Here is a 27,549-nt window from a genome sequence, read left to right as displayed (position 1 = left end):
ATTTTAGATAAAGCTGTAAGTATAATCATATTTATTTGTTACTGGATAACAAATAGAATCGCCTAAGTTTTAACCACACAAACTAGTCGTATTCGTCATAAAGATTGTCAGTTGCGATTCGTTATTGGATCGAGTACGACGCATATGCATCATGGATGCGTGAAATAGAACGGTTCGGCCAGTGATTGAATGAATACGAGAGAATGAGCATGATAAATACGTATGCGAATGTCGTTAGTCGATGATACTTAGAGCTGGTCCAGATGACGCAGTCGCGCGTTTTGCCTATGATCCTCTACTATCTCACGATTTCGTGATTTGAAATGCGCGAGTAATAATACGTCGTCTGGACCAATTCTGCGCGACCAATCATACCAACAACAACATCATGCGGTTCTTTTACTATTACGTTTGTAAGCTACAAGGTGGACCGCCGACCTCATAAAGGTAAAAGGAAGGCGCTGGATGCATGCCGCTACCAACCGAGCGATTTTGAAATCATTGGGGGAGGCCTATATTCAGCAGTGGACGTCCTGTGGCTAAAATGATGATGAAGCTAGGCACTCCTTCAGGCCAGCTAAGTTATTATATATTTTTTATAACGTAATTACAAGTTTTATTAAGTCTCCATTGCAGTACGAGTAATAACTAATAATGTAGTAACTCTTCCTCATGAACCAAACTCCAAAGGCAAATAGAAGATTTGCCTAAACTTCCCGCGAGAGTCAGATAGATTGGGGAGGCTTAGTGATCGCATATTTGCTTTTACGGCAAATGTGGACTCTTAACTACCCTATTAAAAAGAAGAAAAAGACTATCACATGGCCAAACATTTCGATAAATGTACAAATATTTTCTACGAGAAGTCAGTCTCTCTAAGCATTACCCATTAAGACATCAAGTGACAGCGCTAATCTGTAAGAGAAAAACAAAAATGTTGAGCCATGGAAAGGTCGGATCGAAATCAAAAAACCGCAATCAGATTTCTGACTCTGTGAACAAATGTAAAGGTAATGGCCTACGTTTTGTCTTGAAAGGTTTTTTGAGGCGCTCGCCATGGTTGGAGATAGCCAAGACAAAAGCTACGTGACAAATCCACTCGAATTCGTATTTAATCGCGGACGGCAGCGGATCTTTGAATATATTTAAATAGATTTATGGTGGCGTTTCTGCTCACATATCACGTTGGCATCCTGGTAGCATTTCCCATTGTGAAATTATTTAGCCTTTGTTTTTTAGATGCCAACCTTGAAAGGTTTTCTGTTTAATTGAGTTAGTTATGTACTTTAATTGTAACCAATGTAATTTAATTGGTTATAAACTAAAAATAGGGACAATTATTTGAAATATGTAATTAGTTTTGAGTGAGCTTGAAAAAGCCATGTTCTCGTATTTTGCTGCCTGACTATACTTTAGTAAAAGGGCTGATTTTTCAATCATCGGATAACTTTTAACTGAAGAATAAGTTTGGCACATTGACAGTTTTAGTATGGGAAATATATCAAAACGACAAGGTTATTCAGTGCAGTTCAGTTCTTCAGTTAAAATATATCTGACTAGCGGCCGCCCGCGACTTCGTACGCGTTTTTCCCGCTAATTCCCGTTCCCGTGGGAATTTCGGGAATTCCTTTCTTAGTGCACCTCTACGGTACCTAAGCTACGTCCCTTCCAAATTTCAAGTGCCTACGTTTAGCCATTTAGGCTGTGCGTTGATCTGTCAGTCAGTCAGTCAGTTTCTCCTTTTATATATTTAGATGTTTGAAAAATCAGCCACTAGTCTGTTTTTTTTTTTGGGAATAAAGCCATAAGTCAACTGTGTTTATTCACTAAATGAATGTGGGTAACTATAAAATTTTGCTAATACTTAGGTCATTGACGATTATATTACCACCCTGCATATAAATACATTTGCATCTGCATTTATACAATCAGCACAACGTATGTAATGAGTTCATAAAACACGTTGCAGAATGGCCACCCACGTCTTATACAACAGGTGCATATTCTTTTCCGGTGCATCAGCGGTATCCATACAGGACAGGGCCCTTCATTGAAGTATAACTCATACGTGTTCAATGGGATTTAGCAAATCTGGCGATTGAGCAGGCCATGTTACAACGTCCTTGTACAATGTACATACATCAAACTATTCATTTTTGTAGCAAGTAGACCCTATACAGGGTGGAAACGATAAGTGATCTCACTCGATTATTTCTAAACTATATAATATATCGAAAAACTTATTACTGATCCTGAAAGTGCTTCACCAGCTCTTTCAAACGATATCAGTAATAGGTTACAAAATTAACTGGATCTATCCGAAAATTAAATGTTTTCAGCCTCCATACTAAATGTATGCCACTATGCCAGCCACACAATATTAGAAGTGTTATTTTTTTAATTTTTAATCATAAACACTTAAAATTAACTGGTAAATTGCATTCTAATATAAAATTATTCATGGGAAATATTGGTTTTAGGCTTTACTTGCTATAATATTATCAAGACATGAGTGCCATGACTGTGGCAGTACTAAACGTATGGAAGCTGGAAACATTGAATTTTCGGATAGATCCAGTTTATTTTATAACTTATCATTGGTACCGTTAGATAGATCTTGTGAAGCACTTTTAGGATCAGTAATCAGTTTTTGGATATCTTGTATAGTTTAGAAATAATCGAGTGAGATCACTTATCGTTTCCACCCTGTATACCACAGTTTCCGATTACATAAGATGGGACAGTGTCAAACTTCATGCATTACTTAAACATACTTATGTACATTAATGAAGAACCAGCTTCTCATATCACCACGGCTTTACCATAAAATTATTATCATGATCGGAATAATATTCTATTTTTAAGAGATATCCTGACATCCATTATTATCTCCACCGTATTCATTTGACTCAGAAATGTGGGCGAAGTGGTCACAAAACCGCTTGCAGGATTATACGATTTGAAGAGGATTTCCATTGTGTTATAACTACAACTCCTAACGCGTCTCCTTTATTATAAACAAAATTCATACCTATGTTACATTTTAATTACAAAAAAAACTTACAGAAACACGTTCGCAGTAATTTGGTACTTTGGATGTGTCTAGAATAACTAATTGCGGTACCATAATGACCTATTTATGCAATTCTAGTGACTCAGTGGTCATTGGTTTTAGTAAAAAAAAGGAAGAAACTTCTTTGAGTAGATATATGATTAAAACTTTTTGTTTACTAGTGTAGGAATCCAAGTAGATAATAATTAAACGTTATTAATACGTGGAATATGTAAACGCTTTCAGTCATACTCGGCCTTTTGCATAATAAGATAAAAACCTCAACAATCGACTGTAAATGAGTCTAAATTAGGAACTAAACTTAGTCTTACGTTAAAACACTCTTACAAAGATTTATCATTCGAAGCGACTGATTAGCTACGCTAATCAGAGAATTAAGTTGGCTATCTTAATTGTTTGAGTCACGAACAAAAGCTCACTTTACCAGTATTTAATCTTGTCCTTTATGTTTTTCTCGGCTTGAATCACAGAGAGTACGATGCGTGTTTTTTCAAAATCGGAAATAGAGTTCTAGCGAGCATAGCAAGGAGTGATTGTCATGCGGCACGCTCGCAACAACGGCTCGGCATTTAAATACGACGATCGCGAGGCATTCCAATGTCCTTCCTACCGAACAACCATTATAGTGATGGGAAAGGACTATTCCAGCAGATTATCGACTGCTTTTGTTTCAATTTTATTTATTTAGAATTCATACTGCGATACAAAGTGAGTGAGTGAGTGAAACTTCAATGTGGCCAATTACAGAACTCCTCGTAACTAGAAAATATACAATTACAAGCATAAATGTATTATTTCAAGCCCATCAGTTATAATATTCACTACCAAAACCATGATACAATAAAACTTGGAGTTACAACCACATGAAATACGAGTAAATCGTTTAAACATTTAAAGTCACGTTCCGTAGGTATTACTTTTTCCTTGTCGACCAATTTAGTTGCCATCGAAACAGGCGAGGGGAGGAAACGTCTGGGAGGAGATTTTGTTATTATAAAATAAACTTTCATATTCATCATCTATATATATAAAAGAAAGTCGTGTTAGTTACTTCGCTTATAACTCAAGAACGGCTGAACCGATTTAGCTGAAAATTGTCAGGGAGGTAGTTTAGAGCCAGGAGAAGGACATAGGATACTTTTTATCCCGTTCGAAATTAAAAAAGTCTGCTTATTTATTGCCATTAAGGCGGAACAAAGTTCGCCGGGTCAGCTAGTATTTTATAAATTACAAGCGGTTTCAATAATCAACTAAAATAAGTATTATGTGTTGTTTTAACAAGTGCGTTGTCATAAAAAAAACCGTCAAAAATTCGCGAGACATTCAACATTGGAACAAAAGCAACGATAAAATTATCACTTCACGGGATTTATTGCAACAATATCTATTTTAAATCCCGTGAAGTGCTAATTTTATAGTTAAAAATGCAACATACTAATAGTTTAAAATATTATAAAAGCAACGATATTCTAATCTGTGTGCCACACTATCGTGATTTCCTATACATACGAAGTTACTATATTATGCCAGTCGTGTCTCGGTCACACGTAATCCGCCATTGAAAGGATGTTATGTTTTGCGAAGGAGGCGTTATAAACGTCAACTTTACACGAAAATAACGTTGAGCTTCGTTACAAGTTGGCACGTGCTTTTCAACATGTCCTTATTTGTAATATTATTATTTTACTGCAGCGAATATTGCTCGCGAACATTCTAACGACCGTGCATTATATTGCACAATAGCACGGCAATGTATCTGTACCAATATAAGATGAGGACTGGGGTTTTAAAAGATTTTTTACATAAAGATATTTAGAGAGGATTCCAAAAGTAAAATATAGTAATATAATATTCAAGACATAAATTAATTAACTAGATCAAACTATGATCACTTACTTGTTTTGTTTCACAAAGATTTCGCTTCATTACTTTGTTTGATTCGATTTTGTTTGAGATGGAATTTGTGACTTAATTGCGTCATAATCCGTACAGGGAATAGATGAACGGAATGTCATATTTCCTAAATCGGATTGTGACATTTCACGGGTGGTATAAAGGCTCCTATAATGATGTGACACATCGGCTCACACGTGATGTATCGCAAATCATGACTTCATTACTAAGATTATCCTTATTACAAACAAATAAAAATGGTAAACGGAAACAGGTGCACACTTACAAATAATTACATGAAGTCTAGGAATCTTTGTACAACATGAGGAATTTTTGCATTTGCCTTTTATAAATCAAACAATGAATCAGTGCATTACTTACCTACTAAGGTTGCAACAATTCAAATTGCTCAATGCACAATATTGCACTGGTTTATTCGACTCCGTAAAGGTAGTATGTTTGGCTTTGTATACTTCTTTTGAAATACAATTTGCATTTTATCCACCAAAGGGCATATTGTGACGAGAAGCCTGTATTAAAGTATTTTGTTACCTTTCTAGTCTGAAACAAGGAGGAAATTCTTTTACTGTATTTTAGATATATTAGTAAAATGATAATGTTAGTAAGTAGGTACCCACTTTAACAGCTTCTTATAAAAGGTGTTCCAAAATTAGAAGGTTTTGTTTGGTCGCAACAAAGTGATAAGATTTTAATTACATCGCCATCTGACAAGTAAGTAAGCACCTCCAGAAGTCGTTTCTTTGAATATTTCTCATGAAAAGGAGATATTGCAGACATCAACGATAAAGCTTTTCGGGTCACTAAACGTTAATTCGTGAAATACCTTAGGACTCGTAAATAGAGGTAATGTTTCAATAAGCCCTGAGCAGGCTGGGGTAATGGGAATGTAATAAATTTCGAACCGACCCAACCTGGGCAGAGTCGAAAAGTCGAGATTGATCCTTTATTTATGCTAATATCAGGTAAATGATCAGCACAGAACCGCCTTCATTGTTACGGACTAAATATATTTTCGACAATGTATATTCTGATTAAAAGTCTCTTAATGGAGTCTGCAAATGCTTTAGTCTTAATTGTAAGTTCTTACTTGAATAAGATGTTTCCCACATATAGACTGTGTTCGTTCATTACAGAGGCCAAACTAACCTCATATTTTCCATTACAAAACAAAGGTAAATGTTTCATTGAATCATACAGAAAAAGATAGAATTTCCAAGCCATTAGCAACTTTGACAGTCATATCAATATCAGTTAGGTCCATGTATCATATTTCGTTTTAAATTCTATAACGAAGTTTTCAGCCGGGAAAGAGTCGCATCGACATAAAAAGTTGAATTTTAAAAATGGAAATCCAAAGTATATTACGGTCATTTCAGTGTTGACATGCAGCTCGTATTTTAAAGAAATAAAAGAGAAATTTTAAGAGACAATTTTCGTAATTTAATTATTCATGGTTAACAAAATCTACAAGATATGTAATGTCTGGTATACATAGTTTTCGTTGTATATCATAATAGTTTCCAGCCCACCGACTGCGGACAGTCTGTGTGGACTGAAGGTAGCTCTACCGGCCAGTTTGCCTTTGAACTTTTAATAAGGGAAGCAAAAAGTAGCATCGTCACAAAACAAAATCCACCACGAGGAAAAATGTTTGAAGTTCTTTATTTTATTTATAGGTAGGTTGACTTATTTGATGATCTAAATACTCTTGAAACGTAGATTTTTGTGGAATTTTTTTCGTGTGGTTCCAAGTTTGAAAAATAATTATGATAAGAAATTATTACTTTCATAAGAAAAATGGTAAGTACTCAATGTTGACGTTAAAACATAATATAAGTATATCATATTATCATATCAGGCGATGGATCCCTTTTTATTTGACAGAATATGGTATGGCATTATGAAAATAACATCTTTCCCGGCGTAACTGTGCTTGGTAGCACGTAAGGAAGTCCAATTTTCATTGAAATTGCCGCATAAATATATTATCTGAATTTGCTAAAAAGCGTTCGTTATGTAGAATTTTTGTTACCGATTTATGCGTATAGACCTTTTATTTAACCCCAAATGGAGAAACGCGACATTTCAGTAAGATGCAAAGTGGTTTATGAATACTAGTAACCCACCCGCCCTGCTTGGCACAGGTACAATGTATTGGTACTTAAAAACCGTCTACTCGCATCACTCTATCTTATAAAGAGACCTCATCAAAATCCGTTGCGTAGTTTTAAAGATCTAAGGAGAGACAGACAGCGAAGCGATTTTGTTTTAAATGATATGTAGTGAAGTGAGAGGATGAAAAGATAGTAAACAGTTAATTATGTCATGCCTAATGGATACAATAAAACTGTAATATTTTTTATCAATAAAACAAGCATACTATTACTATAATAACAACTGCTATATCTACAACCATTTAACAACAAAAGTTAACCAATATCTTGAATAAAGAACATTATCCAGTGCGAATAACTATTTTTCAGTATCTCTCATCTACTTATGAATACTTTCGAGAGTTATCTATACTTATAATAAATCTGTAGAGAGGTCAATTCTGTACATGAAATATATTTTCAAAATAACTATCAGGGGGTGATTAGTGATCGATACTGATGCCAAAAATGCAATCAGTAAAATTTTTGTCTGTCTGTCTGTCTGTCTGTCTGTCTGTCTGTCTGTCTGTCTGTCTGTCTGTCTGTATGTTCCTTATAGAAACAAAAACTACTTGACGGATTTTAACGAAACTTGGTACAATTATTCTTCATACTCCTGGGCAGGTTATAGGATACTTAGGAATTCCCACGGGAACGGGAATCAGCGGGAAAATCCTTTTGTATGAAAAATCTAAACCGCTTAAGTTAGACGCTTGAAATTTGGCATGCAGGTACCTCAGTAAACTTAAAGCTTAGTTACAATAGAATATTGCAAAATTCCCACGGGAACGGGAGTTAGCGGGAAAAAACATTTGTATGAAAAATCTAAACCGCTTAAGTTTGACGCTTGAATTTTGGCATGCAGGTACCTTAGTAAACTTAAAGCTTAGTTACAACAGGATATTGCAAAATTCCCACGGGAACGGGAGTTAGCGGGAAAAAACATATGTATGAAAAATCTAAACCGCGTAAGATAGACGCTTGAAATTTGGCATGCAGGTACCTTAGTAAACTTAAAGCTTAGTTACAACAGGATATTGCAAAATTCCCACGGGAACGGGAGTTAGCGGGAAAAAACATTTGTATGAAAAAATCTGAACCGCGTAAGATAGATGAAGGGGGGGTAAAACGAGATCCACGCGTACGAAGTCGCGGGCGGCCGCTAGTATTGAATAAGTCAGTATTGAAAACCTTTTTGTTATGGATTCTGCATGAGCACACGTTCAATTTTTTAAAGTCTTTAGAGTTACGGTAGAACACCAGCTGACGATTACGTGAGCCTAACGAGAGCATAATATGAGCAATGAGTAAACATTTAGCTTTAAAGAAAGGGGAAATCAATGTATGTTATTGATTGTCTTGAAAAGGAGCATTTGGTTGTGAATCACGTAATGTGCGAAACGTGGAGCACTGATTTTGAAAATACAATTTGACAATTTGCATACGTTGTTCAGCGCTTAACCTCCCATGGTGGGTGATTTGCCACTTAATGTACGATTTACGACAATTTGGCAGATGTCGCTTTAACAATATTAGGTACATTATCGGTTTCGTGTGGGATATCTTTTGATTTTAATTTGCACAAAATAAAACTATTATACCGTTTCACGCAAGTTTCTCTTATAAAAATGTCACTTACATTGATTCAAAGCCAATAAAACTTACAAGGAATAATTCAAGTATTCAAGTAACCTTCTACCTGGAAAAACATAGTTCCAAAGCGAAACATGAATAAGCCTTTAAAACAGTGGTAGTGGGACGAAACCACAGGTTTATTGATATTTTTGAAGCAGAGCGTACCTTTATGAAACTGTTTCCAGGGTGCGCTTCACGCTCCGCCGGCCACCGGGCATATTGACGTCCGCGCGACCACGCGCTGTCTGCCCTACCGTGAACACCCACGCTGCTAAAACGCTTACACTAATTTTCCAAATCGATCATGGCCGTAGTGCCTAACCAAGAGAAGCAGACGTAGTACTTGTACAATTAGCGCCCGTATGCACGAACGATGCTTGCTTAAGTAAAGCAACAAATCGAACGCACAGCGTTGAATAGAGCTCTGTGATTGGTTCGTGTGTCACCATGTGCGTCCACACACAGTAATGTTTGTGAATACGGGCGTAGTAAGTATCCTTAACACGTATTCTACATTGATTGGAGAAAGTTGTCACTACAGATTTTATTACTCTATTGGTTGTTTGTGACTATGATGAGTCATAACACCCCTGAGGCATATTCAAGACACAACTTCTGATCTATAATTGGATCTCGTAATTCGGTTTTGAAATGCAGTAATGTTGCAGACTTTCCAATACTCGTATCAAGTTCTTTGAATATTATGCCAATATCAGTCTTCTGCGCCCTCATCTCACGCCTTATCTCCTTTCTCTAAAACATTACCTCATCTGAATTTTGTCGCATTTTACGCATGTTTCAGTAGACGGAATGTATTTGGCCCCTAAAACATCCGCGCCTTACGTGAAAACACATTAATTACGCGCTTAAAACACGTTATTTGGGCATTCCACACACACAGACTTGAAAAATTACACGTCTGTTTGTGTTAGACTAGGCTGCTTATTAATAACTTTGTTAAAAGTTAGACATTTCAAAACTTGCCCGTCTGCTCTGCCCGTGGGTTAGTCGTACAATTACGTACGGTGTGCGGGCACTTTGTGAGAGCCGCCTATTATTCCACTTTAAAAGGCAATTAGTGCAACAGACTCCTCAGTTAACATGATTATATTGTGCAATAAATTATACAAATCTACAAAGGATATTCGTGAATATCGCCATATTTATTAGTGTCAATTTACCTATGAAACATATACCTAATACGAGTACACCTATATGAGTGGGTAAACTATGGTAGAGCTGACTGAACTTCCAGCAAAAGTAAATGCAAACATACATTTCAGTCGTGTTTAAACCAGAGTACGTATTATGCTTCGATGGTTGCCTCTCAATAAGTAATGTTAATTCAGATTGGGGACGTTCTATCTAACTACGCATCCTAAAATCTGGTGTCGAATTTCCACAAATGGAAATCAACCATCGGTAGAGCATTCAAACTCTGCAATAGGCAAATGTACGAACGATACATGAATGCGTTGAGTTTATCTATCATCAGTGGTGCTATTACTAATGGCAAATTGCATAAAAACATACAGATATTTTTAAGTTGATATTAGAGAGACCATGGTGAGGCCTATCGATAGTTACAGGGTTATCTATTGTTTAGGGTAAGGTATTGGGACACGAGTAGAAAAAAAAATTCATGTGGAAACTAAAAAAAAGTATCGGCTTCATACTCGTAATTATTATAATAGTTAACAAGATGAATTCTTAGTATTTTTCCCCGCCATTGAGTCGGAAACGAATGACAAAAACAGAACGAGAGTAACACCACAGTCACACTGGCTCGGAACTTTCCTCCTCATCTAATATAAAAGTTCGGACCAGACTAAGTGAAAAACTACCGCAGCCGTGGATCTCCACCAACATCGTTTCTTCTTTGCCGAGTAAAAAAGTTAGAAGTTTGCTCTCGAAATCAGCACGAAGATTAGTTCTAAATACTTAAAGATGTAATCAAGTACATAGTGTTTTCTGCAAACAATTATCTCTATAGCGCTGATAAACTAAGTCCTACTTCAACGTAACTGCTTCGTTCTAGTTATCAGTTAGTATAGAACAGACGTGAGCCCGCAAATGTAAGGCTTCGGTATCGTTTATTCAAAACCATTTTTCTGTAAGTTTTTATTTGTGTCAAATACTCAGCGCCAACAACATAGTTTGTTAATGTGGATTAAACATACCATTGTCATTAAAACACCTATTGTAACAACCCATTAATGAACTTAAATATTAATTAACTGTAAATGAGATTAAACCTCATTTCAAATTGAATTTGATAACATCGAACTACGTAAACGACAATACCAATACAAAACCGCACAGCACCACCGTGGAATTTCATTTGAGTCGGCAGTTACAAAGCTGCGGCTACGGACAGAAATGAAACAAGTTGGCTAGTCCAAAATATCAGAGGAGAATCGTTTTCCAATACTGTTTTTATAGTTGGTTTATACCTATGTTAGTTAGGTATCGTACACATCGTGATTCGCAAGTGATCAGCGTCGTTCGTGTGGACAAATTACCTCATCTGTCACGCGTCCGCGTCGAGCTCGATTGATGTCGACCGCACACAAACCCGCCCGAAATTCCTTTAATATAATTATACTCATTCGATGTTAAGGCAAAATGAACAATATTCATAAACACGAATCGTTATTGCTATAAAATTTTCATGCAGTCACTTATGAAGATCAAGCACAACATCAACAAAAAAGATAAAAAAAGAAAGATAGAAAGCATTGTAATAGCTAAAGAGACTCTATTAGTATCAAATCTGTCAAATAATTTCAAAACGTTCATATTGCCTATTCAAATAATATTTATTTCTCAGACCAAATGTCTAATTTTAGAACCAGAAAGCAGACCAAAAGTTTTAATTAGTTAATTGAGTTGCCAAGCATCATGTCACCAGGGAGAGACAGTCCGAGATTACTAAAAAATTCATTCGCGGGGGTACCTTAAAACTAGCTGAGGGGATGCCTTATCTTGTAAAACATTCATGAGCGACTGAACCCGAAGCGGCGGAAAGTACTAACACATCCCACCGTCGCTGTAGACGCAATTCTATGAATAGGCTCTTTGTGATCGCCTTATTGTATACCCCAACTTGAATGAAGAGGCTCCGCAGACCCCGATCCACTAACGTCTTTGGTCGGAACCAATTTTTATTTTATTAAGGTTCCGCAGATAATACGGCTATATCGGTTCGCCAGAGAAACTATAATAACGTTCGTAACAACCCTTTGCGTTGGTATTCGTAGAGTTTAATACAAACAAGAAAAAATGGTAGGCGAGATTCTGTTAAGATAACCTTTTGTATTTACCGAGAAAAAAAACATGGAGGCCGGGAACAACTCGGAAAGTCACCTTAATCCTGGCTTAGGAAGCCTCGGTCGATCGGGCGCGGGTAGGTTACCTCTTCGCTCACCAACTTATACTTACATGGGTCGGGACGTCTTATAAAAGTCGACTCTTATTTGAAGCAGTAATATATCAAAACCCCTGAAACATAATAAAGGAGGCGCGAAAAATAAACCTCATCACATAGAACAAGTAAGAACACAGTATTTGATCATTACAACTGCTTACAAGAGGCTTTATAAACCTAGCCAGTTTAATCTATAATCAATATCGTTAAAATATAAATTCCTAACATGAATAGCCGTGATTTCATCAGGTAGGTTTTAATGTCAAGTATTTTCTGAGTAGAGTTCGTGTTTGAGCTGTAGGATGATATCATACCTACCTCTAGTCAATCGTTTCATTCATACAAATTCAGAGAAGCAAAACAAAAGCTAGCTGTTATTTAGCAGCTTTAGTAAGAATAATTTTCCAAATCATTTTCAAAAATTAACGGCCAGATTTTCATATCTGATAATCTAAAATTACTTAATGAATCATTGTTCCTAAGTTGCGGAACCCTTCACTCACGTAATTAGTTCACGATTCCGTGCAAATAGTAAAACCGTCAGCAAAAACTTTGATCATAATTTTGGAATTAATCCAAATTGGCCAATCGTCACAATGGAGGGCGTCCGACCAGCCGGGGTTTATCGTTACCGTTGACAAATTGTAAAGAGTGAAGCAAAATTTTGCGAATCGACGGAGCGAAAACATTGCTAATTGAATTTAAGATCACTCTGCTTGGAATACTCAGATCTTGACTTAGACCTTTGTTTTAATGTTTCTCGTGAACATTTTAGAATATTCGCTTTGGTTGGTTTATTATGATGCAAATTCAATAATATCTACACAGAAATTATTCTTGTACATTTGATTTTAATTTTTGTGTTGCCAAATAAAAATGTGTCATTCAATAAACGTCCTATTGCTCGCACTGAGGCTCAAGAGCAAAAATCTGCTTTTAATGTTTTAAATATGAATTCGCTTCATAAACGGGTTATCGAGAATTTTTTATAAGGCATTTACATTTAAAGTGTGCCGAAAAGTAGTGTGAAAATTGATACATTATTAAATTAACTGGAAATTCGAATTTCCCAAAAATATTCATTTTAAGTAGGTACGGTCTATGTCATGTATCGTATACTCGTAATGAGAAAATTTTCAAGCTTATTATAAACATTTTTAAACATTTCATTCCATGTTTAAAAAGGTCACTTACAAATAAATAAAAATATCTTTTCGTGTCAGGAAATATGTGAGGATTAACCTCTTAACCGAGGAGGGCGCGTTAGAACGACGCAGCGAGTATGGAAAACTGACCTCTTTTTGCCCCGTTCAGACTATCCGCGTCCCATACGATCCCATCACAGCTGCAAGAGTTATAGACCAAATTCGTCACTAGCTTCCGATCAATTTCCTTCAATTCTAAAGATATTTCAACTATCTGAGCTGCTGACTAAACCTGTCGGGTTTATTTTGAGATGAAGCTCCAAAACTTAGGAGCGAACTGCACCATTATAATTTTGTTAACTCCAAGTTCATGTAGTTGAGAATTTTTGACGTTTTCAATTAACGATGACGGCTGCACGCTCTCATTCTTGGAGGGCGAAAATTTCAATTTTCAAGTTCGCTATCAAGACCTTTTCCACGCAAAATTTTATAGTATGAAATACCTAGCACCTCTTTTAATACTTGCTCATCAATATTCTGAATAATGTATTACATTTTGGGATGATAATGCGATAACGATAGCTGTTGAAGATTTCTTCTCACTTAAATAGTTTGGAAAGTAGGTGCTTGTTATGTGTAGTATTATAATAACGTACCTTGGCTTGGAAAGTGATTCCGTAATGGAACGCCTCATCGGGGTGTAGGGGTATCCTAGTGTCATACTCGTCGTTGGGTACCAGGTTGTACTGCTTGGTCGATGGCATCTTCCTGCCCCACTTGAGCAGCTTCATGGGAACTCTCTTCCAGGACCTCAATCGCAGAGCGCGCACGCACCGAGCCTTGTACCCTCGTCTAAACATTTGGAATCAATAATCTCCACTGACCCCGAGATCTGAAAACAATAAAAAACACATATCAATATTGGGTTCCTTATTTTTTAACACGCAACTTTTGCGGTTCCATCTATTTGGGAGAGGTTTGTTTATCTCAGGAACTTTTAATCGGATTTTTTCCAACAATACCTGGAGGATTTTTGAGAGAGACTAGTAAAGGTGAGGTTATGACGACATCAAAACGGACCTTAGGTAGCGACCAGAGCCTATTGTCATTCTACGTGACTCCTATGCAATTTGTAACAGGAGGCGGAGCAAAAGTTTTCGAATCTTAAAAAAGGTTATCTGTTCGATCTATTTTTTTAAGACATATTTTTGACGTTTGCTTCTAAACACGCCGTCCTAGGTTTCTTATCAAGTAGTGAAGTCTTCCATTTGTTTTCAATGAGATACAACCACTTCTAATGGCGTCTATTAGGGTCAACAAGAACAAGACTAGAGAGCCAATCAATGTTAACTGACGGCCAGGCGAGAACGACCACTTCAATTCTGTTTTGCCACTCTGTAATCTACAGAATGCAGCCTTATGCTTTATTACACCAGCATCGGTTGCTACTCGTACAATAACTAAAGTTAGACGCTAAAATTTTAATACGGCATTGGCATAATACACTTTAATGCATGTCTAAAAATTAAGAAAGGCTGTTTAAGAGTGAATCAGCTTCGCCAAAGACGTAGTAGATAAGAAAATTTTAGTTTTAATAATAAAAATGCCCAAGTAATTCTAAAACTCATACTCAGATTTCGGATGTCTTGGGACATCTTTATTTTATTTCTTAGTGTGTAATTTCTTTTGGCTTTCATTCCTTTAACTATCTGACGTGCTTTATCACCGTTGTGTCTTGAGCACAACGATAAGAGCTCCTATTTTAATGACGGTTTTACTAAGTATAGATAAATCCAATTATAAGCTTTAGTATTTTCATAAAAGCTGAAAGTCTCTAGAGTCATTAATTTTGCTCTAACATCGAGTGTGGTTACCCGATACCAAGACACGATAAACAAAAAAGCAATTACAGTATCTGTTCCGTAAATAATCGTTATTTTGCTGTTATAATGCCAATAACGTTTTATGGTTTCAAGATTGTATTTCATCTCCCATTAAGTAACTATCTGCCCACCCCCATTTTGCCGTCGTGTTGATCTATTATAATTATTAGTATTATATCAGTCTATTTATAGACTCTTTGAAATAATTTAGCTTTCAAATGAACGAAATATTTTCGTGAATTCAGGGATTAACCTACAAAGACTAAATTCTCAATCACTATTTAAATACATTAATAGTAGTATGGATAACATCTACTAGGACTATTAAATGGATTTGTGGGCCTGTTTGGATTCAGTTCTTAATATGTTCATCAAGCTTTTAAAAAATTAAAGCACTTCTATAACTTGGATTGCCCCTTCCCACGACTTGAATGAGGACAACTTCACAGAAAAGTACTTTATGTAATTAAAAATTTGTGAAGTAGAACGATAATTGGGCGGGAAACCTCTAGGTACTTTAATACCCTTTAATGGGTTATTCCGTATTCGACCCATGACAACTCAACCCATTTCTTCACTCATCCCAAATTAGTATTCCTAGCTCAACCCATTACATAATTTCGTTATTCTACCCAAATGCATTCCTTACTCAACCCAAAGTAAATATACCAAAAATAAGTATGAATAGCAAAACAACTTTAACTGTATTTTCAGAAATTTAATAATGATAAATACATACTAGTATGTACATTTATTTATAATTAAATGAAAAAAAAACATCACCTACATGAAAAAATGATAGATATGAGTATGTTGATTAACTGAAATATATCAAAGATTTAATTTTATTTTAAGGTAAATTCATAAATAAATTAAGAGGCTCAAACTTATACTGCGGGATTAGCTGTCCACATGAATACTTTATTATTTTTCTTTTGTCATCTCATACCGCTTGAAAAAAAAAACACATTGTATTATTTGAAATATTTGTACATTCATGAACAAGTGTCTGGGGAAAAAATTATACGCCATAGCTTGATTATACTGATTTAATAAAAAATCACAGTCGTTTGATTCATAGTAGATTTATAGTGGATTTATAGTAGATTCTAATTAGTCATTATTTGATTTGTGTCCTTTTGTGAAAAACGTTTTTCAAATATATTATTGTATCAGAACTCCTGCAGTTTTATTTAATAGAATGATCTTAACACAAAAGTTAACTTAGCTTAAATTTCTAAAAAATATATTTTTATTCTGACCGTACATAAAAATCTTATATTTTTAAGTGGTTTTAAAATGAGTTGAGCTAGGAATGTTTTTGGGGTGAATAAGGAACATAAAATTAAAAATTGGCTGTGGGTAGAGTAAGGAACAAAATTGGGTTGAGTAAGGAAAAAATAATGAGTGGGTTGAGTTGTCGTGGGTCGAATACGGAATAACCCACTTTAGGATGTTATAAAAACACCGTACTTAATAATATTTTTGACACTGACATTATTCTTATTAATAAACATAATTATTATTTTTATTTGGAGTACCCTTTTGTATCATTTAGCATGGAATCGAACTAGAAAGCTATTACATCTTGCAGACTATGAAATTCCGCAATACAGCCGATAATCGCCATGCTTACCGTCATTAGATCGTTTCTATAATAACTGTTTTGTATTAGTAATTTTCAACATTCCTAACTCGACCACTATTTGTGAACACATCTATATATATAAAAATGAAACCCGTTTCGCGTTGTCACGGCATCACGTGTGAACGGCTGAACCGATTTCGATAATTCTTTTTTTTTAATGTTTGTGGAAGTCCAAGGATGGTTCTTACGGAAAAAAATATTAAGAAAATCTCTACGCTAAGGCGGTACGAAGTTCGCCGGGTCAGCTAGTTACTTATAAATTAGTATATAAAAGATCTTTTTCTTTTTAGATCTTAGGCCACAGCAGTCGCCTTCGCGTCGAGCGAACGTCAAAATTTTTGTAGAGCAGATGCCTATTATTATGTACGATGCTGTACTAATCCATCTCTACAGAAGACTCTTTTGTTCTATCAAATCGTAAAAGAAAAAGATGTTCCCTCTAATTACTTGTTAAATAACGTAAATACAACTTAACGAATTAAGGAGAGTCTCTGACGCGTGTAAAGTGCCGATTTCGGGGGTATGTATTGGATTTTCTTTAATCAGTTATTCCACCCGGGTGTAATTCAGTTTCAAAGTTTTAGAATAAACGTCGAAAGGCATCCTTGCGAAGTTGTCTCATCGGAACGCCGGCTAACTGGGACGTCGATTGAGAAGTTACGTGAAGCTTCTTAATCGTGGTCCGGGAATATTAATTAGTTGTTCGAGGTTCGATCGAGGCGAATACGAGCCGTTCCCAGCCTAGGCCGTATGCTAAAGAGCTCGCTTTAATAAACAGGGAGAACGTCACAGTTTAACAACTCATTCATAATAACATTGTACGAATACTTAGTTTAGCTCGTCAAAAGTTTGTGCTGCTTACCCAAACATTAGTACAGGAAATATTGCACGAACGCATTAGCATATTAACCACTCAAGAGCTTTTTTGAAACGTTGTATTTAAGCAGCTAAAACTTTCCTACATAAATACACCCAAGGATGAAGAGGCTAAAAGTTATATTATGTATTCTATTGTTTAGTGAACTAAAGTACGCACAGGACCAAAAGGCACACGCCCGTGAATCGCAAGGACTATTTGCTTGAGATAAAATAGTTCACAAGGTTATTTGTTTTGCGCCCCTTTCGCTTGCGCCCGCGTTTCTGTTTCGGCACACTTAAACATGCCTTTACTCACTAATTAATTTAACCTTCCTTTTTAAACTTATACCATTTCCTGCGAAAATAAGAAAATTAAGTAAAAGTACAAGCACGAATCTTCATGTAAACAGCAATAAAACTTTGGATGTCATGATAGAAACTTTAAGTAGATTGATTATTAAGTATACACAGCGCTACTTTGTAATTTTAAGGTAGTTGTATTTGTTTTGATCGACGAGCGCGAAAGTTATTAAACCTACAAACTTATGTACTTTGCAAATTAAACTTATACCAAACTTAGTGAACAAAATATATATTACATAATTTGAGTACTGAACTGAAATATTACACAAGGTTTTAAAGATAAAGTCAATAATTACAACATTACGAGTATTTATCTAGACTTTAATTTGATAATAGAACTTATTAGACTATTTCCAGCAAACGTCTTAAGGACTGGGGAACAGACTCAATGATGAACCTTGGGAATAATTTTAAGATAAAGTTATAAATAAATATACTTATTTAATGGTGAGAAAGGTACAGTAGATGTTGTTACATGTGTAAGAAATTGTGATTTGTTTCAGACTAAAGCCTCGATTTTATTCTAGTCAAGTCATTTTCTTAAAATAAACAAATGAAATATATCAATTTGTAATATTGCACAAACTATTGTCTACTAACTATGTTTTCTTGGGTTTCGACAGACTTAAAACATAATCCCTTTAAGGAGGTTCGAACAGACCTTTCGTGAATGCATGTCTGCCACTCCATAAACCGTAAACGTTTCCGATCCGCCAGGTAATCCAATACAAGTTTCCGATAAACTGGACTTAAAATAAATAACACGAGAAAGAATCCAATTGTTGCACGACTGGGAAGCGAGGCTTTCTTCTTACGTTCTAAATCCCCCAAAAATCTTCATCAATCAACCGAAATTAGAGATAATAATCGTATATTCCAGTATCGCTACCTAAAATTCTGTTAAACTACTACAGGAAATAATAATTATTGTTTCAGCCGAATGACGCGCACTGCTCAATAGGTATAGGCCTCCCCCAAGGATTTCCACAAAGACCGGTCCTGCGCCGCCCGCATTCAGGCACCTCCCGCGACCTTCACCAGATCGTCGGTCCACCTAGCCTGCCCACACTACGTCTTCCGGCTCGTGGTCGCCACTCGAGAACTTTTATGCCTCAGCGGACATCAACTCTGAGAGCTATATGGCTGGCTGTATGCCCCGCCCACTGCCACTTGAAATTAGCAATTCTGCAGGCTATGTCAGTCACTTTGATTCTCCTATAAATTATATTATCCGATAGAATTATTTACTAAATACACTTTAAAGTCATCGATCTTCTTCATACTAAAATTGTATTTCAAGAAATTTAAGACAATCCAGTAGCAAACCGCTTAATCTCGTAGTGGTGAAGTTAGACTGCATTTAGATGGCAAAGACATTTGTCTCTTTCAACACTAGACGCACAGTTGCTCTTGAATGTAAATTTAATTACTTCTGAAAAAGTCGTGGTTCTGTCTGTTCCACGGTACTTTTTTACGCTTTTCTGTGTTTGATCAAATGTTAGTTGGATTTTCTTGCTACAGTCACAAAGAAAATCTGTTATTTAGATAATGGGCAAAGTAATCACTTGGTCGTTAATTGATAACAATTTAACTGTCATGTGTATGACTGTTTTCTGAAGATTACAAAAGATAATAGACAGCTTTGATATGTCTGTAGCAGCCAATATAACGGTCGGGTTCGTAAAAGATTATCTAAGTCCATAACTAACAAAACAATAGATATGCTTTTATCATAACAGAATTCGGAATGAATTTAGCAATCTCTAGGGGAACTGGTAAATAACATATACATTAGTTAATCTGTAGTTGCAGTTACTACGAGGAGATAAATAAATTTATACATTTATACCCTCGACAACTTGGTAGAGGGAGAAACTAGCAAGTATACTATATTCCTTCAGTCGCCTGTCAAATGTCGTGTTAGTTGGTACATTAGCTTTGTAACTTATCTTGGCTCGCGACGTGCTCCGTGCTTATAGCTACTTGCTTGAGACTGAACAACGACTACTTAGTAGAAGAGGATAGTGTTTATTTTTCATATCACAATGATCCATAATGAAATAGAATAAAGCTTACTTTACAGATTTCCGTAGTCTCTATAAGATGAATTTAAATAGGTTATTTCTGGTATATTTGACTTGAAAAGATTTTTATGAACATGAACATGCCTTCAGAGTAAATCATTCTGCGTACCTATATTACAAAACTTTTCTCATTTGCGGATCTGAACTTCGGCAGTTAAACAAAAGTGTATGCAACTAAAAAGTAAAACAAATGGTTTAAACAATTCTCAAAAGATACTTTGGTATAATTTGGTATAATTATCCGGTGTTGAAATGTTAATATCCTGTTCAAATATATTTTTCTTTCTGTTGCTATTCGCGTTCATTCGACAGTGACGTCATAATTGAAATCTCGACGACACGATCGGAAAACTTTTATGATTTCAATATGGATCTTAGAAGTTGCTCGGCTCGAGAACAGCATTAATAGGAGGAAGGTACTCGTTCCGACGCCTCATTTTATTAGGTTTGGTTTTAATATCGGGCTTTCAGATCTTTTATGATTGTAATTAAGAAAGATATTGATACTCAAAATGACACAACTGTCAGTAATTAAGGGAAAAGCCCTATTCACAATATTCCACAATTAATTCTCCTCGTAAAAATGCACTAGTGTTCATCATAGAGTTATTAACTCTATGGTGTTCATTGATATATTATTACGGGTCATAATTAATATGAAAATATCAAAATAACTAGCCTTTTTCTAACAGCAACATTTCACTCATAAAATCGTCTATAAAAATTAGAGCACATGAAGCTTAAGAAGTATTATAGATTAAAGTTAATTTATGACAGAATGTTTTTCCACTTCGAGCATGTGGGAACCCCCTATTAGTACCTAGCTTATTCGAGCAAACTTTCAACGAAGCTGAGGCGACCACACGTAACAATGTAATTGGTCCTATAGTCTCGTAAGGTAGACTTACGAGACTATAGGACTTATAAGAAATATTGTATTGTAACATGGAAAGTTCCAAAGTCAAAGTCAAAGTCAAAATTTCTTTATTTGTTTAGACTAATAAATACATAGTTCTTACAAATCGTCATTTTGCTCTTCCAAACATTTCAGAACAAGTTTAAAAACATTGATACCAATTATACGTTTGTTCTTAATTAAAATACCATGACCTTTGAACATACCCGATGATAAAAACTGATTTTTATCATACGGAATATGAAAAACAATAATAAATTGGTTTTTTTTTCAGGACAAAAAATATGGTGTAAATCGTCCAATAGCTGTATATAATTTGAAACATATTAAAACAACAGGCTTTTTGTATGTAAATACTAAAAATGTAGGTGGAATTACAAAAAAGAGAAGAGGAAAATCAACAAAATGGCACGTGTTGTTTAGAAATAAAAAAAAAAGAATCACGAAAAATAAGCACCTATATTTTGTAATGATTTTCACAAACTACACTGTAATCTATAATCGAAATATGGTTGCAAACATTCTTGCGGTATACCGAGTTATGTCACAGGTCGATGGTCTACATATGTATGCAAGCATCCGAGTTTGTTGCTGCGGCCCGACCGGTTGACCTTCAACTTGACTATTTTAGACTGTCTGCCGGCGAGGTCCAAAATAACGTTGACGACCTTATTGTTCAATCTATGCATCGATTTTTAAACTTAATCGGCAGGCTTTTAGGCCTGCCATTTCTAGATTAAATAGATTTCAAGGATTTTTTTTATATTTAATAGGTTATATAGCGTTTTACATACTACAGCCTCTATCACATCAAACAACATATTTTTGTGGCGAAATCGTGTAATTTAATTAGTGTTAATTAAAAGTAAAATAGGATCCCAGTTTTATGTCCGCAAAGTACCTACCTAACATAATAAACTATTAAGCTACTTTCTTGTTTGAAATAGTAATGTCAATGTTACTCTCGCTTAGTTATTGATGCAGTATTAACTAGCAAATCCCAAAACTTTCGTAGTTAATAATATAACTACGAACTTGAAATTGATTTTAACAAAGTAAGAGTATTAAAATTCACAAACATAAAACAAAATTATTTTACGCTCTTGGCAATAAATCCTTCCAGTCGTGAAAATTTCTCGTCTACGTTGCGACATTCGTTAGAACTTAAATTCATAGTACCACCCAAATTATTCAGAGGAAGGAGGAAGGAACCTTCAAACATTGTCTATGGATGATTTCAAAACAAAGGGAGGCCTTATTCCTGTAAAACGATATCATAAGAAAATTGTACCTATTATCAGGACAATTAAAAAGGGAACGGCTTTTGTAACACGAATACGGTTTTACCAATTGTTGAATTTAAATATGATTTATTTTTAGATAAAGGCCGCTGCTTCAGTACCTCTTTCGTGTTTCGAAGCTTAAGCGTAAGAAAAAACCCGACATTAGCAAGTTAATTGCTCAACTCTTTTGATTTTTGAGCGTCTGATAAACGTCAAACTTAACGCACCTAATTGGCAGGCTACTATAAATCACCAAGAGTGATGAAGACAAAAGAATGGGATTAAGTTAATACCACTTTCATGTACAATCACCGCTATAACACCGAGGGGCTGGCAACTTAACGTAGATGGGCAAATCTCTGAAGCCTTAGTCTCAAAACTTTATAATACGTTTTCTAGCTCATGATCCAACAGACTCGGAAGCTGCAAGGTATTAGGCGGAGCAGTCTCGTATAAGATGAGATAAATATACGACTATTAACTGTATCCTGATATGTGGTTTTAAGCTATACAGTCCTTGCTATTCAGAAAAGAGCAATATTTATTGACTCATCATAATGATGTAATATTTTTTACTTATATTCATTCATAATGCATTAAAAATACATGATGACATAGTCTTAAATGAATACCTACTGCTAAAAGTTAAAAAGTCATGAATGGAGTTCAAAACTACACATAATTTACAAAACTTTAAAATAAATTATTTGCAAGTTCAGTTAGCAAGATACTTCTCCAAGAAGAGCGCGAAGTTTGGTGACATACTGTTTCGTTTGTTTATTTAATGAGGTAGCGACGACTCACAAAGAAGACCGCTACGCGGATGCGCTTTTACATAATACAATTGCTTTGTGTATTTTGGCGCAATTAGCTCTTTTACTATGCCTTTAAAGAACTAGGCCTTTGTGTAGTGTAATTAGGGACCGTGCATTATATGCAGCCATACATAGGTAATGTACGGCTCGAGAGTGATGTAATACGGAGTTGGCCACCGGCACTCACGCATGGGGTTCTTCAACAGAATTACCTGCACTTAGTGCTCACTTTCACCGTGCTCCTAGTCTGTTATTTCGTTATACCGCCTCGGGAAGCACAAAAAATACCATTAGATACATAAGTTAGTTATGATTTGAAATATTAAACTAAATTATTTTCATATTAGGACATGTATTACACATAATTATATATTTTTAATGAATTTATCAAAGTGTATTTTTAAACCTTCATTTAATTCTCTTAAAGCTACATTAAACTTGTGATGGGCGGAACCAAAAAAAAAAGAAAAAAGGACGGAAAATATTTGACCTTTCACGCGTAAGGCCACTAAACTTTTTAAGAAGATGGCAAGCACCTGCTGTCACTTTTTTCATCAAGACTTTTATATTGCATCTCATCATTTCAGGTTGTGACGTAATGTAACTTCTTATACGATTATAATTATTGTACCTACTTAATGCTAGGATAAGGACTTGTATTTAAGTATTTCTTAAAATGAGAGATTATATAGGATTTACTATTTAAGTAGGTGTGTTCTAGAGAAACAAACAAGAGTTCTCTTTTCATTAATCTAAAACTGTCTATTGTAACGTAAGTAGGTACAACGTAATACCGTCGCATGATGTTTACAAATGAAAACTCTCAATGTGATTCTACCATACCATCTACTGAGGCTCATAAGCTTCTTTTATACAGGAAAACAGACTGGTTATAACTGAAATGTTTTTAGTAACACCAGAATCGATCAAAGGAAAATGAACAAGACTTTCCCAATTTTCTTCTAAAGAAATTTGATTAATAAATTGGAATATCGGAATTGGATTAGGCATGATGAAGGCAATAGTCCTAAAACAAGCTGAAATTCATAAAATTTCTGAGAACTAATTTATTTTTAACGCTCTTACCTTAATCAAAAATATATTTTCGTTTCTATTGCATTAAATAAGCGTTGTAAATGTGACGCCAGTCTCTTAAGTAGAATGTCTGTTTAAAATGAAACTTTTGCCGTCATGTGAGAAGTGAATAAGGAATGGAATCCTTCTTTGTTTTCAATACCAAACAAAAGTCCAAATTGATTCCCAACTTGGAAGTCACTCGTATCAAATATTGAATCGGGAGTTTCTTCAGAAAATAAATTAACCTATGTCGCAGACGTAACACTCATCTCTGGATTCTTAAATAAGTTAGATTACTTCCTAAAAGTTAAACAACGCCGGACGCAAATAAAGCTAAGTCAAAGACTGGGCTCATTGTCGTAGCGAAACTTTTAACCACTTCCCGTATGATGTTTAATCAATCGAATATTAAGCTACGGGTGACCATGACCTACCATACCTGTATTTGTAGTTTTCCATGTAAATTACACAGCTTATAGTCTACATACGATAGTTGTCACCACCAATGACTTGTCAATAGCATTCTATAATTTTATGAGTTATCTGAAACGCGATTGTGCCATAAATGAAAAATGTCATTACAGATACCTTTATGTAGATAAAATTTTAACCATAAACAATGTGACTGGTTCTTTGTAAACTATCTGATTCTCTTAGCTTATTGTTACCGTGAGTTATAGTGCCCATAAAAACTGAAACCGATATAACTAAAACCCTTCATGACTATGTATTTAGTGATAAATATCGATCAGTAGAAGGTCATTAAGTTGAACGTGTATCACACCGATGACAAGCTGAAGAAAGCCCGAAGCTATTTAAAGGGTCCAAAGACAATTGTAAAGTTCGGGCGTTTAGTGCCCGATCAGCAGCCGGATGGGAGCTTTTGTCACGGAAATTAACTGAATAGAGATGAGCTTTAGCGACTGAACACAAATTATCGATAAATTCACATTCTTTATTAGTAAGTCCTTTTTAGGGCCCTACCACCACTTTGGGACAACATATCGGCTGGTGATAAGTATTTTAAAAATTAGTAAATTGTTCATTTTGTTAAAATCAACTTTACCCTTAACTAAAATGTTACTTTTCACTAGAATAAAACTTTCGTCTGTCCCTAAATCTTATTAATCATAAAATATAGAAACTAAAACACCTGTCAGTGGTTTTATGAAGGCGGCACGGCAGAAGTTCTTGGAAATACTTGGATGAAAAGCAGTAGGTACTCGTACAGTGAGCAGCACTCAGACTATACAGTTTTGTTGCAAATTCCCCCCTATTACAAAAACATAAGATGCCTCAGTGTTTAGCTTGATTTGCTGTCGTCTGTACCTACCTACTTATTTCTCAAAGATAACAACAAATCAAAAGCAAGTTTCTCAAGAAATCGTAATGAAAAATTAACAAGGTTTTTTAGAAAGTCACAAAATCCTATGATCGCATCCCTTTTCACTGCTGTAACCAGGCCAGGGCAACGGGCAACTCCGCCTTTATGTGATTCCCAATAATGAGTAATACGTAGAAGCGTGTAACATACATTTTTTTGTGATCATTAGGACATGTTTTCGACTCATTAAAATATTTGAAATAAAATAATAAATCGCACAAAACACGCCTGTTAAGAAAGGCTCATGTTTTTTTTTTTTTGAAATATTTTCTCTTCTTTAACATTACGAGTAACTAAATGTTCAAAAGAGTCAAGTTCAGAGACGCAACTACTTCGAATAGTGATAACATCAACGGTTAACTTTAAAGGAGCATAAACTGACAAGTGTTAAGACTACAATAATTACTTACTCGTACTTATTCCATTTCTAATTTTTGGAAATGACTAGGATAACCTAGTCATTTCACATACGTGTCACAGTCAACACACATAAGTGTGTACCAAATACTAAATAAATAAATAAATAAAGTCCTTTATTGCTTCTACAACTTACTTAGCTAGTTACAATAATGTTGTTGATTGATTGACATACATAGTTTATGGAAGCAATTGGAGGTGGCTCAGCTAAAGCTGCCTGAAAATACTCAGGCTGCGCTGATTTTCAGCCAGTTAAAAATCATTGTTAACTATGTTTGAAATTATAACTGTGTTATTATCTTTTATTCGTAGGTACATTAGGATACATAATCGCACGATAAAACCTTTTTCAATTTTAAAGATCAATCGTCGGAAGGCTAAGACTAAATTGGCATATGCTGCGAAAAAGGCTGAGTAAAAAAATACAAAAAATGTCCTCAAAATAGGAAAAGAAGTCATTATTTTAATTTTAAGGGATTAATTTAGTAAATTTATTCCGCCGGGTCAGCTAGTCTTACATAATAATACGAGTAGGTACCCATAATAAAAATCATGTTTAGATCCAGCATCTGTCCAGCAAGACGCACAGATAAGTGACATGCACTAACCACGAGACTGACCAAATGTAAATTATATTTCGTTTAGAATGTCCATCATCATTGCAGCTACGTTTTACTCTTTGTAAACAAACCATCTGCACTTAAAGAGGAAAGATTTACTTCAGATTTGTATGCTCTGTCACGTGATAATATTCTGTCAATGTCGTTCCTCCCGTGCCGCTCTCATTACCTCAGGCACTGGCTAAGTTAAGCGCTATACAACCTATAGTTCTCTTAGGCTGGGTTGCACCATCTTATTTTGACTTTAACAAACGTCAAAAATCTGTCAAACTCCATAGAAAATACACCGCTTATCGTTATAGTCACAGTAAAAGTTAAGTGGTGCAACTCAGCCTTAGTGACAGACGTGCTGACTAGTTGACAATGTTAATCATTTTAATTGCAAAGGTGTTAAGTATCTTTTTAACTAATTATACTCGTATTGATGGCGTAAATAATACTTTGTACTTAAATCAAAAGAAAACCTCTCAATATTTTCGCGATATTCATTAATATTATTGCACGTGTTACGTGATATACAGGGTGGAAACGATAAGTGATCTCACTCGATAATTTCTAAACCATACAAGATATCGAAAAACTGGTTACTGACTCTGAAAGTGCTTTACGAACTCTTTCAAACGGTACCAATAACAGGTTACAGAATAAACTGGAAGTATCTGAAAATTCAATGTTTCCAGCTTCCATACTAAATGTATGCCAACCACACAATATTAAGTGTAATTTTTAAAAATTAAATAATGAACCTAAAAAAACTCGTAAATTGCATTTTTATTTAAAATTATTCAAGGAAAAAATTAGTTTTAGGCTTTACTTGCTATATAGTGTTGTATCAAGTATCAAGAGTTGAGTGC

The 27,549-nt window shown here is 35.2% G+C and overlaps 1 protein-coding gene across 1 annotated transcript in view; it reads right to left on the bottom strand.

Moving 5' to 3' along the window:
- The window catches only part of LOC114356818 (carboxyl-terminal PDZ ligand of neuronal nitric oxide synthase protein-like), a gene marked incomplete at its 3' end in the record, with an annotated part of 93,742 nt that overhangs the window by 34,855 nt on the left and 31,338 nt on the right, over positions 1–27,549 (bottom strand). The window contains exon 2 of the mRNA XM_028310180.1: positions 14,004–14,239. Coding sequence (XP_028165981.1) covers positions 14,004–14,207 — 204 coding nt within the window. The remainder of the gene's footprint in view (positions 1–14,003; positions 14,240–27,549) is intronic.

Source organism: Ostrinia furnacalis, unplaced genomic scaffold (assembly GCF_004193835.3).
Source record: "Ostrinia furnacalis isolate ACB-3 unplaced genomic scaffold, ASM419383v2 OfSCF2961, whole genome shotgun sequence".
In the NCBI taxonomy this organism is placed as follows: domain Eukaryota; kingdom Metazoa; phylum Arthropoda; class Insecta; order Lepidoptera; family Crambidae; genus Ostrinia; species Ostrinia furnacalis.
Note: the sequence above shows the minus strand (reverse complement) of the source record. Positions and strands in the feature narration are given on the sequence as shown.